Genomic DNA, 14,043 nt, shown 5'->3' on the forward strand with positions numbered 1-14,043 from the left:
CTTCAAATCATACCCGTGGCTTAGGGAGGCTACCCCTCCCAAGCCATGCAACACCTATTTCCAAAGGAGACGACCTCCCTCACCCACATGAAATCCTTTGTTCTGCCTACTTCTGCATGAGCTCGTCAAGCAGCAAGAGGGCAGAAACCCATCTGAGGGGTGGCGGCAGCACGGGCTGCCTAGAAAACCATTGAAAGACTGGTAGGAGCAATGCTGGCGGTCTTCTAAGGATCCCCCAGAGTGAATTGAATCATATAACCAATACTGGCAACAGTATTTGGGTATGATTCCAACATGCTTGTTACCAAACATGACCAGGTTCGAAGTTACCATTATGTAGATGGACATGGGTCCAGTACACAAGTAAAATGGCTTCCACACACTTAAGAAGTCCTGTGTAATGGAGCTGGAGTTCATAAAGGCACCTCTGCTCATGCAGGGGTGCCCTCACACACCCTCTGGGCTAGGAGGGCCTACCATATGGGTGAGTTACAGTGACCTGGTGCAGTGACCTGTAGTGAAAGGGTGCATGCACCTTTTCACCCAGGCTGCAATGGCAGACCTGCAGACACTTTTGCATGGGTTCCCATGGGTGGCACAATACATGCTGTAGCCCATGGGGAACCCATGGTGCCCCAGTGCCCTGGGTACCTAAGTACCCTATACTAGGGAATTATGGGGGCACCAGCATGCCACTTGTGGGGTGTGCAACATCTTAAATAACTAAATTTAGGGAGAGAGCACAATCACTGGAGTCCCGGTTAGCAGGATCCCAGTGAACACAGTCAAAACACACTGACAGCAGGCAAAAAGTGGGGGTAACCAAGCCAAAAAGATGGTACTTTCCTACAGTGCTTTCATTTTTATTCAATAATTTTACTACTTTTTTGTTTCAGGTGCCTTTGGCGTGGCAGTGGGCTACCCTCTGGATACAATAAAGGTATATATGTTTTAAATATACTGGCCCAATGTACTCCCTTTGAAATTTGACTTCCTAAACCACATATTGTACTTTAAATACAGGTACGGATTCAGACTCAGCGAGCGTACAGTGGAGTTTGGCACTGTATTCACTCGACGTACAAAAGGGAAAAGGTTTGTTCTTACATTCAACTTCAGGGTGCAAATATTGTCCTAAAATAGGTGACACACAGAATACTTCATGTACTTAAAACTTTCATTTCATTGCTTATTCTTAGATTTCGGGATTTTTCAAAGGAATGTCCATGCCTGTTTCCACTGTTTCTGTAAGTTCCTCCATCATATTCGGCACATACAGGAACTGTCTCCACAATATATGTAAGCTGCGATATGGCAACGCGGAAGTTAAACCATCCAAGTTGGATATTTTTGCATCTGGATATGCTGCCGGGGCTGTACAGGTGTGTTTAGAAGCAAAACGAGAAAACAATGCTTGTTTCTTTTTTTAAATCAAGTTTTCCGTATCATATTTCATAAATGACCGAATGATGATGATGACCGCGTGTACTGATGGCGACTTTCAGTCGGTCCCAGTTTTCCAGTCAATAGTACAACGAACGTGGAGCCACATGTACGAAGATCCGATTTTGCGACTCGCAAACTGCAAATCTGCAAACTGCAAATCTTAGTGACTCGCAAAACCAGATGTATAACAGTGTCAATGACACTGTTTGAGATTCTCAATGGGGTCGCAAATCAGCTACCTCATGAATATTCATGAAGTAGGTTGCAATTTGCAACCCCATTGGGAATAGCCGCACTCACAGGGATGGTGGCCTTCTCGGGTCCGCAGACAACCATGTCCGTGACTGCTTTTAAATAAAGCAGTATTTTTTTGTTTTTAAATGCAGCCGTTTACTTAAAGGAAAACGGAATGCATTTCGAAAACAAAAATGAAAAGTTTTCTTTTCATTTTTTCAGAGCAGGCAGTGGTCCGTGGGCAAAAATGTTTTTGCATGCTTTCACAAAGGGGAAGAAGTCCTATGGGGGCCCCTTCTCCTTTGCGAATGGGTTAGCACCAATTTGAGACTGGTGCAAACTGCGATTGTTTTGTGACCGCAATCGCTGTCACAAAACAATCATGCATTGGACTGCGACTCGCAATTAGGAAGGGAACGCCCCTTCCCAATTGCGACTCGCACACCCTATTTTGCGATTCGGTAAATAGATTACCGAATCGCAAAATAGGGTCTGAACATACCAAAATGTTTTTTTCCCGTGGCAAACGGTCTGTTTGCGACAGGAATAATGGTACGTACATCTGGCCCGTGAAGTTTAAGGTCATTAGTTATGAAAGGAAAGTTGGAACTACAAATCCCAGTATGCTTACTCCTCTTAGCTGCAACCATTAGTACCTGAAAGCTGCCCTTGTAAATTGGAAGCCGTTAGCAGCCATTTTGGTTATCTATAGAACCTGGGCCATTATTACCAGAAAGCTGGTTGAAATGTGTAGTACGTGGAACCTTGTTTGTAAGAGGAGATCATGTGGCCTTTTAAGAAACTACTTTTTTGGGGACTACGGATATGAGGCGAGTTGATTAAAAAATGTAGACTTAATTTGTGTGCTTAGGAGACTGCTTATGAATGGTAGATAGTAGAAGAAATGGAACTGTTGTTGCAAACAAGTTAATGATTACCTATTTCAGAATTTATGCAACATTTGCTGGTAGTTACTAAAATAATGACTGGCTCTGCCTGCACTAATAGAGAAACTGCATTTTGCAACACACACAAAAAGAGGAAAATGCCTCTCTGGATTGGTTTTGTGCAGGACTGTGTTCCTTCTTTCACAAAAAGAATCCTGCCAACACAGACACCATTGCCGCATTGGCGCTAGGAAGCAGTTTGTGCGCCAGCGCAGGGAATGACAGAAATGCACTGTATTTTGTAAATATGGTGCATTTCTGCCCATTCGAATTGTCGTAGGGCAGCACAGCAGAAGGGCTTGCAGCGCTGCCCTACGCCAATTCCTGGTAAATATGCCTATATATTCAATGCTGCTGATTGCCTTTCATATCCTCCTAGATTAGAACTGCGATGAGGAAGAGGGAAAAGGTGGTATAACTCCTACTAACTCATACTCTTTTAATCCTAGTTCTACTTACCCCCTCCCTCGCTGGGAGTCGAGGGAGATATTTTAGTCTGTGTCTCCTTACTTGTTATTTTCAGGGTGTATTTTTGGATGGTGACCCTCTCTAGAACTCAGTGTAATGATGATTACCAATCTGGTCAGTGCTCAGGGCATGGTTAGCAGGGCCAAGATGGTGGACACACTCTAAGGAGGCTCTGCATAGCAACCCCATTATCCATCATCTATCATAACTGTCAGAGGTGGCTAATGATGTGGTGGTGGGCCGGCCTGGAGTCCCCCATTGCTCCCTGCCAGCCCAGGAAGTGCCCTCCTGGACTAAGGGATGTGGCAGCCTGCCGCGATGAACTGGTGCGGCAGCGGTGCTGCGACACGTCGCATAGCACTGCAGATGAACGGATGCCATTGCCATCAACGAGTGTGTGACCGGTACTGGCGAGAGTCGTGTGTGGGCGCTGGCAATGCTAACGCCAACTGACCCAGAGACGTGCTACAGGTGAGTGGGGGGGGGAGGGCTAGTGCGCCATTGTTGCCCAGTTGGTGAGTGATGGCTGGTTGAAGCCTGGGGGACCAGTAGGACCTAGACTTGGCCACAAAAGAATTAGACTGCGTGCTGCCTGCTGCCTGCTGGGACTGGTGGCTCCGGCCCTGGCACTTGTGTCCGCAGTGCACCTCCAGCCAGGAGACTTTACCTGCAGATCTCAAAAGCACTGAGACGCTGCCACCTTGTCCCTACAACTGACAGTGCCTACACTAGTAGGGCATGGGGGCCATATCGGGCCTAGGCCCTGCCGCTGTCGTAGATACAATCATACCAGTGGCGTGCATGCTTGTTTAAATCTGTGCGTGTCGCCTGACTGCTTGCTTTGCTTCCAATTTACTCTCTTCGCATCTTGTTACATGAGAGCAGATGAGACCCGGGGGTCGGATTGGGCCTGGTCTCTGCCGCTGGTGATGATACAGACCCAGAAGGAAGTACTTGATTGTGGGCATGTGTCCAGTACCTCTCATGTCACATCGATTTCTACTCACCTGTGCATAGAACCTACATACTAGGGTGGCGGAACCCGGGGGGGGGGTTCGGATCGAGCCTAGCTCCTGCTGCCAGCTGCTCCTCCCATGAGGGCCCAAGTAGCTCCCCTCTAGGACAGTGACGCATACTGTGTTTGTGCCCCCCACCAACCTGGCAGTCTTCTTAAACTAGTTTGGGCCCTCCCCATCTGTCTTCAACCTTGGCAGGGGGTCAGGTCCTGATTCTGACCTAACTTCTGCCGCTGCTTGCGGTACTCAAGAGACCGCGTGTGACCATTCCGGCCTATCCACCTCAGTTGTTAGCCCTGCGTTTTGGACCTGACTGCCTAAGGTGGCCCTTACACTCCCTAATACATCTCCTGAGCGTAGGAGCGTTGATCTCACCCCACAGGCAAGGCTTGTTCCTACATGTGAAAATACCTCCTTGCTCTATTGTCACGCTGATCTCTGTTGGCGCCACAGAAGTGTAACTTTCTCTGCCTCCACCATGTGGTTTTTGGTCGGGCACAGCACAGAGTCAGCCCTGATTAAGGCCACAGAAGAAATCAGGGTAGCTTTGGATAGAGGAGGAGCTGCAGCACTTATTCTCCTTAATTTGTCTGCAGCGTTCAACACAGTAGATCACAGGATGCTGATCGACCATCTCAGCGTTCTAGGAATCAAGGCCAATTCCCTAACCTTACTTACCTCTTTTCTCTCAGAAAGGCAACAATCAGTAGCACTGGGTCAATTCAAATCTTCCCCTTTCTCTCTTCCATGCTAGGTTCCACAAGGATCATCTGTCAGGCCTACAGTGTTTAATATGTATATTAGAGCACTGGCCACGTTAGTTACATCTTTTTGCCTTTCCTTGTCCTCCAATGCTGACGATACACAAATCGTTCTGTCAACGGTAATGAGGTATCCACTCATTTACATGACTGCATGTTGGCAATCAGGTCGTGGATGAACAGACACTGTCTAAAACTTAATTAAAATGAAACCAAGGTTGTTCTGTTCGGGAACCTCTCTCCTGTCTGATCCCATACATGGTAGCCAGAAGAACTGGGCCTTTCCCCATCCCAGTGAACAAAGCTAAAAATATACATGTTCTAATGGACGAAAGGTTAAACTTTGGCTAGCAAGTGAACACTAGGGTCTCCTGCTTCTATCTGCGCAGGATGATTGAGAAATACTTCCTTTCACCCAGCACATACCAGAAAGACAGTGATCAGTGTCTTTGTTTTATCTAAATTACATTATTGTGATGGCTTCCAAGTTAACATGCAGGAAAAGCTCCTCAACAGGCTGCAATGGTGCAGAACGCAGCAGCTAGGCTCCTTTTAGGTAATTCAAAATGCATATCAGTCTCCAAGGAAATTAGGCAATTACACTGGCTCTCTTTGAGAAGCTGTATCAAATTTAAGGCTCTCTGCACCACCTTTAAAGCCTTACATAATGTTGACCCTGAGTTTCTGAAGCACTCTTTTGAGTGGTATGTCCCCAGCAGACAGCATTGTTTTTCAGGGGCCAAATTATTGAGGGTTCCCAGAGTCCACAACCTGAACTGGGGAGTCAGAAGCTTTATCACAGGAACCACTAAGATCTAGAATAGCCTTCCCTCATCAGCTCTACCTATACTAATTTCCTTTAGAAAGTAGCTTAAAACCTGAATTTTTAACAATTAGGCTCCCTCTTGTACTCAGTGGTAGTCAGCACAAAGACACCCTAGGGTATACAATAGTCAGCACAAAGACACCCTAGGGTAGACAAGCGCTTAATAAGTTGTGATAACCTAACATAACCATCAGTGCCGTTATTAAAGGGGGTGCACTTGGGGCATTCCACAGTGCAGCGCTATCCTCTGCCATTCTTCCCCTCTGCGACACAGACGGTGCACCCTGCCCATGAACTGGGCTTCTGGAGAGGTTGCCCACTTGCTGTCCAGAGCTGAGACTGATCTCTCCCTTTATAGTTATAACCTATCTGCGCTATCATGCCATTCACTATATGATTGTGTAAGCGCTGGCACTAGTGACACATGCCCTGCCAGCCCTATACCACTCCTGTGAGGCAATAGAAGCACCCACTGACCTGGACAATCCCTGGTCTCACTCAGCAATGGGCCTCCTATGTACTAATGCCCAGTGCACACCACTGTGCCCGTCGCCTGACCCTGCTGCATCTGCTAAGCATGTTTAACTGTTGGAACCTCCTCACCGACCCACATCATTGGAAGACAAATTAAACACTGTCTTGGCGGCTATTGAGCACTCTCTGACATTCTTGGAAGCAAAAATTTACAATGTAGCCACAGATCTCACATTGCTGCATTCAGACCATCGCAAGCTTGTTGACAGAGTTGGACTGGCAGAGCAGACCCTTACAGACCTACAGCTGAAATCCAAAGATATGGCCTCCTCCATAAAGACATTGGAGAAGCCTGTCAGCGTACTGTAGCAGAGAGCTGACGATGCAGATGGGAGATCTAGGAGAAATAACATCCACATAGTAGGTCTCCCAGAGAAGGCAGAAGTTCGAGATACTGTGCAATACATGGAGCAGTGACTGCAGGAGCTGCTTCCCCCACATGCACTATCGGAATACTTCTCTATTGAACAGGCACACTGTATTCCTGCACGGAGGCCTCCACCCGGGTCCAGGCCTCGCCCAATGGGACTCAGACTGCTGCATTTTTGCGACAGATTCGATCCTGCGAGAAGCCAGGAAACTCACTGAGATCAAGGTAGACAACACTCATATCATGTTTTTTCCTGATTATACAGTTGTGGTCCAGAGGCAATGCATGTCTTTTGTGGCAGTGAAGTGACATCTACTCAAACTGGACTTGAAATAGTAAATTATTTTCCCAGCACGCCTTTGAGTGGTCACCAGTGGGACCACACATTTCTTTGGTCCCCTGCTCCCAAGACTGTCCCTGATTTGGAACAGATCATCACGGTGTGTGGTCGAGCTCCTCAGTATACTGCTGCCCTCACAAATGGGGCACAACATACGAGCCCAGAAAAAGACTTGCTCCACTCTTCTAGTGATGAAACCTCTGCTGTAACCTGGCCCTCTTGTGCAGACTTGGGCCCCCACCCGGAGGTGACTCCGCAAACTGCTGAAGATACAATTTGACTTACCACTCGTCATGTCTCATCATCTGCTAATCCACACATTGTCATGTATAGCTAATGCATGCCTAACCTTGATCCTTCAACTCGCAGGCAATTCTTGGGCTGACCTGCTGTGTTACCATCATTATTTGATCCACGGGTTTGGTACTGATAGCTCTCGCTGTTATTGCTTATTGAGCTGCATTGGTACTCTTTATTTTTTGTAAACAGGGGTTTCGTTGCATCTTGTGTTGCTGCTTCCCTCCCCCCCCCCCAAATATGGATTTTGAAAATTTGCTAAATGCCAGTTACTGTATGGTTTGGGTAGGAGCACAGTTGGTGCACTACTCGTATGGTATTCATTATTTCTGTTTTCATCATTATGTTTTATTGTTGTACATGCTACATGGCCCACTCACTCCCAGCCTCATCACTGGTGATACTTCACCCTTGCACAGGCACCCAACTTTACCTCGCTACTTATGTTTTGTCATCGCTCTGCCCACTCTCGACAATATGACGTCCATTAGTGTGCTAACCTGGAATGTCCGTGGCATTCATACCCCCAAATGTCGATATACCATACATTCTTACCTTTGACGACATGCTAAACATATTGCATTCCTACAGGAATCTCACTTAACGTGCCAGGAAACAGTTAAATTACAGTGATGCTGGTGTGAGCAAGTCTTCGCCACTGATTTCTCCTCATGTGCTCGTGGAGCACTGCTTTAGGTTAAGCCGGGGAGACCATTCACGTCAGATGAGTTGGTCATAGACCCAGGGGGTAGTTTTGGTGGGTAGCATATTGCCCCCAACACTGATCACGGGGTATTCTTGCGTTCAGTTTCCGGGGTCCTATCACGCTAGAGTGGAACTCAGAGGCTGACGGGGGATGACTTCAACAGTGTGCTTAACACTACATTAGATCTGTCATTCCCACACGGCTGCCTCCTCCAATGCTCGGGCACTTAACATCTGGCTACAAAGCTGGGGCCTAATCAACATCTGGTGCAGCCGCAACGCGACTGCCAAGGCATACTCCTTTTACTCTACACCTCACTCCTTGCACGTGAAGATTGATAGTCTAGTGAGCACATTGGGAATCACCCCCTGTGTCACCCACATTAACTATCTAGGTCGCACCCAATCTGATCATAATCCCCAATATCTGCAATTCGCTTGGGATGCAGGTACCCTCCCAATCCCCATGTGGCGCCTTCAGCCAGCAGCATTGAAAGGTCCACCCTTTTGTGCGTCTGTTGCTGCAGCTATTGAGAGTTTTTTTTTAATCTCAATGCTGGCTCTACTATGACAAGATTCAGTGAGTGGGACACATTTAAAATGACGTTGCGGGGCACTGTATGGGATGCATTGGGACATGCGCCGGCAACTAGACACTGACATTCTACATACTGAGTGACAGCTCCTGCACTTGGAGGGTGCAGATGGGGTCGACCCGATTGGCAGCCTGAGATTGGCAGAGGCGCGGCAAGAGCAGATGCCTCTATTTGAACGTTTAATATATCATAACTATGCCACCCACCCGGCCAAAACACATGCTGCAGCTGATAGAGTTGGCTTGCTCCTGTCATGGCTGATACAGCAGCACAACTCAGCTGTCCCATTGTAACATTGCACTCTGCTACTGGACCCTTACTCTATACCTAGGGTGAAATCTATAGGGAATTGATGCAACATTACATCTCCCTGTATCAGTCAGATATCATGACTACCTCAGAGGATATCACCACTTTTCTGTCTGCTGTGCACCTTCCCTGCATTACCCTGGTCCAGAAGGCAAAATCTGGTAGCCCCACCACGGCTTTCAAAATAAGCAAGGCGATACAGGCATTTGCGACAGGCAAGATACCGGGTCCAGACGGCCTGACTGCAGAATTCTATAAGGCCTGCACGTCACTGCTGATACCCCGCTTGCAGTCGCACTATATGGAGGCATTAGAAACATCCCACCTCCCAATCTCTATCCCAAAGGTGCTCCTCATCTCTCTGCTGAAACCTGAAGTCCTGAGTTCATACCGTCCATTGGTGCTACTGAACAGGGACTGTAAAATTCTGGTGACAATCCTAGTGGTCCGCCTGTCACCTTTAGTTCTGAAGTTAATACACCTGGATCAAAATGGATTTGTTCCAGCCCGAAATATGTCACTCAACCTGCGGTGGTTTTTCTGCATTCTGCAATGCGCCCCAGCTGCATGGCCTTGCGCTGGCTGCTTGGTCCTTAATTTGGAAAGGGCCTTTGGTTCTCTGGAATGGCCACTCTTGTTCGCAGTACTGCCCCATTATGGCTTCAAGGACAGATTCCTGAGATTTGTTTGTTTACTATACACGCTATGGTCTGCCAGAGTGAAGACCGGCTCCCTTATTTCCAACCCCATCCCCTTAGCCACAGGCATGCACGAGGGATACCCACTCTCTCCACTACTATTCTCACTTGTGGTGGAGCCTCTAGCAGCTCACCTCCGTGAGTGGGTTGGCGAGTGAAGTATACCTCTGGAAGATGGCGTCCATTAGGTCTCTCTCTATGCTGATTGTCAGACCTGTCATCCTTGGCGTGGTATCCCCTGTCTTTTTTGCCTCTGCTTCCCATGTTTTGACTGTGTGCTGGACTCTGTTTTTGCTGTATTTGGTACTCTAGGCACTTTACCACTGCTGACCAGTGCTAAAGTGCAAGTGATGCCTGTGTAAATTGTATGTTTAATTGGCTTTTCCATGATTGGCACATTTGATTTACTAGTAAGTCCATAGTAAAGTGCACTAGAGGTGCCCAGGGCCTGTAAAATCAAATGCTACTAGTGGGCCTGCATCACTGGTTGTGTCACCCACATGAGTAGCCTTGCAAACATGTCTCGGACCTGCCACTGCAGTGTCTGTGAATGCAGTTTTAAACTACCAATTCGACCTGACAAGTGTACCCACTTGCCAGGCCCAACCTAGGGTGATGGACATAAACTTGGCATTGGAGGGATGCTGCACTGTTCCTACAGCTCCTCCTGACAATGGGCACTTGGTTGGTGGTGGCACCATCTTCCTCGGGCCACCACGAGCTGAACACTGTGTCCTGGAGGACCTGGGCCCCTAAAGCCTTATGGGCTATAAGCATATTTAATGATCTGCTCTCTCGCTGTGCCAAGGAGGGCCGCTCCGCATTTCCTTTTGTAGATTTCCAGTTTTTGCAGCCTTGAGCCACATTTCCTGGGCGATGGCAGCACAGAGAGCCCACCCAAGTCTGCCCGCTGAATTGGGAAGTGGGTGTTTGGTCCCACCCAGACACTGCTGTCACGCTGCCTCCTCATTGGAGGGCAGTGCAGGGAGCCCACCCCCGGCTGCCCTCATCATTTTGGGTGTCCAGTCCCACCCGGACACACCTGTCAGGTGAGTGGTGCGGGGAGCGGTTTGGGGAGCCCACCCCCGGACGCTCCCGCCAGCTCCCCGCACGGCCAGCACCTCCTCTCCTGCTGCATCAGGCCAGTGGATGGGGTGTGGCCCCCCTGCCACTTTGGGAAGCGTGAAAGCACTCCCCAGCCTCTCCCTCTTCATGGTGCCCGGGGATGGGGTCCAGGGCCCCAGGACAATCTTCGCGGAAGACGTGACAAGGTCTCCCTAATTTTCTTCCTGGTGGGGCCCCGGGATGGGGTGAAGGGGCCCTTGCACCATTCTCACGGGGAGCACGACGGCGCTCCCCACCTTCCTTCTCTGCGGGACCCTGGGATGGGGTCCAGGCCTTCTGCTTGTCTTCACAGGAGTCGCGACAGCAGTTTGGTTTGAGACAGTCCCCGGGCCCTGGCCCACCCCGGGGGCACCGACCGGAGCAGCGGTGGAGCCCCACACACTTCGCAGCTTGCTCAGCAGTAGGTCAAAGGTCACAGACCTTCTAGTGTGGATATCTCAGGCCCCCAAGGACCGATTTGGAAGGTTCTGGTGTTGTTTTGCTCCTGGTGATGAGCCCTTGCCACCAGGAGCACTCTCCTTAGGCCTCCTGGCCTGAAAGGACCCTGATGATAGGGGGCCAGTCCCACTGATTCCCTGCGCCAGATCTTTCCTCTGGGTGCCCTCCTTTCCTTCTGGGCGGTGCGCTCTCCTTCCGCCAGCCCAGTCTTTCCCCCAATTAGTCCTCAGGGGGAGTAAGAGGGACAGCTTACCTGGCCCTGGCCTGTGCCTTGCTGGGCCTGAAGTCCTTCAGGTGCAGAATCCCTGCCCCAGGGGGCAGTCAGGGGGTTCTTCTTTCCAGTTGTCCATGACGCCCGTCTGCAGGCTCAGTGTCCAGCAGTGAAGCACAGCCAAGATAGAGAGCTCTCCCCTGTGCATTACCTTTTAAGTGGGAGCGGAAGTGTCCAGCAGACCTGCAACTCTAGCCAATCCAGACGTGCCACTTCACTTTCTTGCTCCTGTCCCCTCCTTCCTGCACAGTCTTCTGGGACAGCTAAAAAATGGCGGCATCCAGGAGCTTGGGCCACATGTGCTCTGAATCTCAGCCCCTCCTTCCTAGCATTCCTTTCAGGGCTTCTCCGCCCATTTCCTGGCAGGGGCTGACTGGTGCAAGGCCCTGCTCCGGCAGCTGGATAGAGCAGTAATTGACCCTAGTCCTGAGCTGAGTCAGAGAAAGATGACATTCCTAGATGATCCATACGAGGTACTACTATGCTTTTGTAACCTACTGCATCATTCTTTTCACACAGGTTACAGTGTACACTGGTGTGACTCTGGTCTCTGTGGGCCCTAGGAGACCTGAGTTATGCCCTAGGCCACTCTTTCCTATTGACATTGAATGGAGTGTCCCTAAAGGCAGTAAGCAGACTGATGTTGATATGTACTGGAGTGTCCCTACGGTACAAATACAGCAAGCACACTGACTATCCCTCCTCTGTGCACACCATCTGATGAGGACTACTCCAGGTCACCACCCACTCTTCATAGTTCCTTCTGTGCCAGGCTCCCTAAGCGCTGTTCTTGGGCTGCACACACACCACGAACCCTCCCCGTGTAGCCCTGACATGGGTGCACTTGCGTGTGCACACATGAGCACATGTAACTAGCCCGGGGCTTCCTACTCTTGCTGAGCAGCCTTTCCTTAGCAAGGTGGAACCAGTGAACACAAGCGCAGTCCATATTACCATGAGTTTACTGTGGGGGAGTCCCTGACTAGAAGGCTCGCTCACAGTAAAAGGTAAAAAACCAGGGCCCATTTTTATACTTTTTTAGCGCCGCATTTGTGCCGCTTTTTGACGCAAAAACGGCAAAAACTTACAAAATACAATTGTATTTAGCAAGTTTGCACCGCTTTTGCGTCAAAAAATGACGCAAATGCGGCGCTACAAAAGTATAAATATGGGCCCAGGTGGTCAAAAAGCAAAAGAAATCAGGGCAGACCAGATGGTTAGAACCACCCTCTCACACAAGGCCTATCCCTCTCATAGGTTAACAATATTCTTAAATTGCAGTTTCCCTTTGAGAGTAGATGGAAGTCTGGAGTTTGGTGTCTTTGAACTCACAATTTAAAAATACATCTTTTGGTAAAGTTGGTTTTAAATTGCCAGTTTGAAAATGTTACTTTTAGAAAGTAGGCATTTTCTTGCTTAAACCATTCTGTGACTCTCCCTGTTTGTGGATTCCCTGTCTGGGTCAGACTGACAGTTGGGCTGTTTGTGGATCTCCTCTAGACAGTGACACAAAGAGAGCTGGGGTGTAGCCTGCAGATCCTGATGAGCCACCTGAGCTGAAGTTGAGGGAGGAGTCGTCACTTACACCTGAATGGGCTGTGTCTCTCCTCACACAATGCAGTCTCCAACCCCCTGGTGTGTATCTGGGACCTGGCCTGGGCAAGGCAGGATCTTGTGAACAATAGAGACTTTCCTTTGAAGTTTGCCTACTTCAAAGGCAGACAGGGGTATAAGTAGTGGACCCAAAACCCTAGACTTTAGATTTCTTCAAGCTCGCATCTGCAACCGAGAGGAACCTCTGCCAAGGAGAAGAGCTGAAGAGCTGAGGAGAAGTGCTGCTCCTGCCTGTGACTGTGCTTTGTTGGGCTATCCTGAAGTAGGTGCTTCTGCCTGTGAAAGGGGACAAAGACTGGACTTTGTTGTGCATTCCGGTTTTAGAAGAATCTCCAAGGGCTTGAACTGAGCTTGCCTCCTGTTTTGAAGTCTCAGGGCCATCAAAGACTTTCTCTGCCAGCACCTGGACTCTCTGCTGAGACTCCTGCCCTGCCAAGTGGTGCCCTATCCAGTCCCTGGGCCCTTGAAAGGTGAAGTTGGCAGAACAAGGGCTGAAATCCACGCACAGAACACCATGCGGGGAAATTTTCGACGCACCATCTGCAAAGCGGCTGATAAATGACGCGTCACCTGCTTCACTGCTGAAATCGATGCTCCACTTGCATTGTGGCTGGAAGATTGACGCATTGCTGCTGGAGAAACAACGCAACACCCACTTGCAGCTGCTGATAATGACGTAAACCCCACGTAGCGCAGTTTTCTAACACTGTGAAACCGGATTTCACACGCATCGTCCCTTGGCGTCAAAGTCATAGTGAACCTGTGCGGATCCGCTGTGTCCTGTATGGAAATTGATGACCTTCTGGAGGACCTTGCAAATGTCTGTGGCGGGCAGAGTGGCTGTAAAAATAAAATGTATTATTTTGTTAATCTACCCTTTTTCAACCTCACCTTCTTTTTCCGCTCCTTCGAAGGAGGGATTAGGAACTTCATATGGAACACCTCCAGGTGTCATGTGGCACCCCACAAGCTTTACAAACCCACAGACCGCAGGGGATTTGCAATTCCCAACTTTAAGCACTATTACTTAGTGTCCCAAATTCAGTGA

At 49.1% G+C, this 14,043-nt stretch overlaps 1 protein-coding gene and 1 long non-coding RNA gene across 3 annotated transcripts in view; one reads left to right on the forward strand and one right to left on the reverse strand.

Moving 5' to 3' along the window:
- The window catches only part of SLC25A47 (solute carrier family 25 member 47), a 101,410-nt gene that overhangs the window by 63,939 nt on the left and 23,428 nt on the right, over positions 1 to 14,043 (forward strand). For both annotated transcript variants that reach the window (XM_069208327.1, XM_069208328.1), the window contains exons 2-4: positions 897 to 940; positions 1,024 to 1,095; positions 1,200 to 1,382. In XM_069208327.1, the coding sequence (XP_069064428.1) occupies positions 897 to 940; positions 1,024 to 1,095; positions 1,200 to 1,382 (299 nt within the window). The remainder of the gene's footprint in view (positions 1 to 896; positions 941 to 1,023; positions 1,096 to 1,199; positions 1,383 to 14,043) is intronic.
- Positions 1 to 14,043, reverse strand: part of LOC138260137 (uncharacterized) — a 34,431-nt gene that overhangs the window by 15,539 nt on the left and 4,849 nt on the right. The gene's annotated exons all lie outside the window — the stretch shown is intronic.

The sequence above is a fragment of the Pleurodeles waltl genome, chromosome 9 (genome assembly GCF_031143425.1).
Source record: "Pleurodeles waltl isolate 20211129_DDA chromosome 9, aPleWal1.hap1.20221129, whole genome shotgun sequence".
In the NCBI taxonomy this organism is placed as follows: Eukaryota; Metazoa; Chordata; class Amphibia; order Caudata; family Salamandridae; genus Pleurodeles; species Pleurodeles waltl.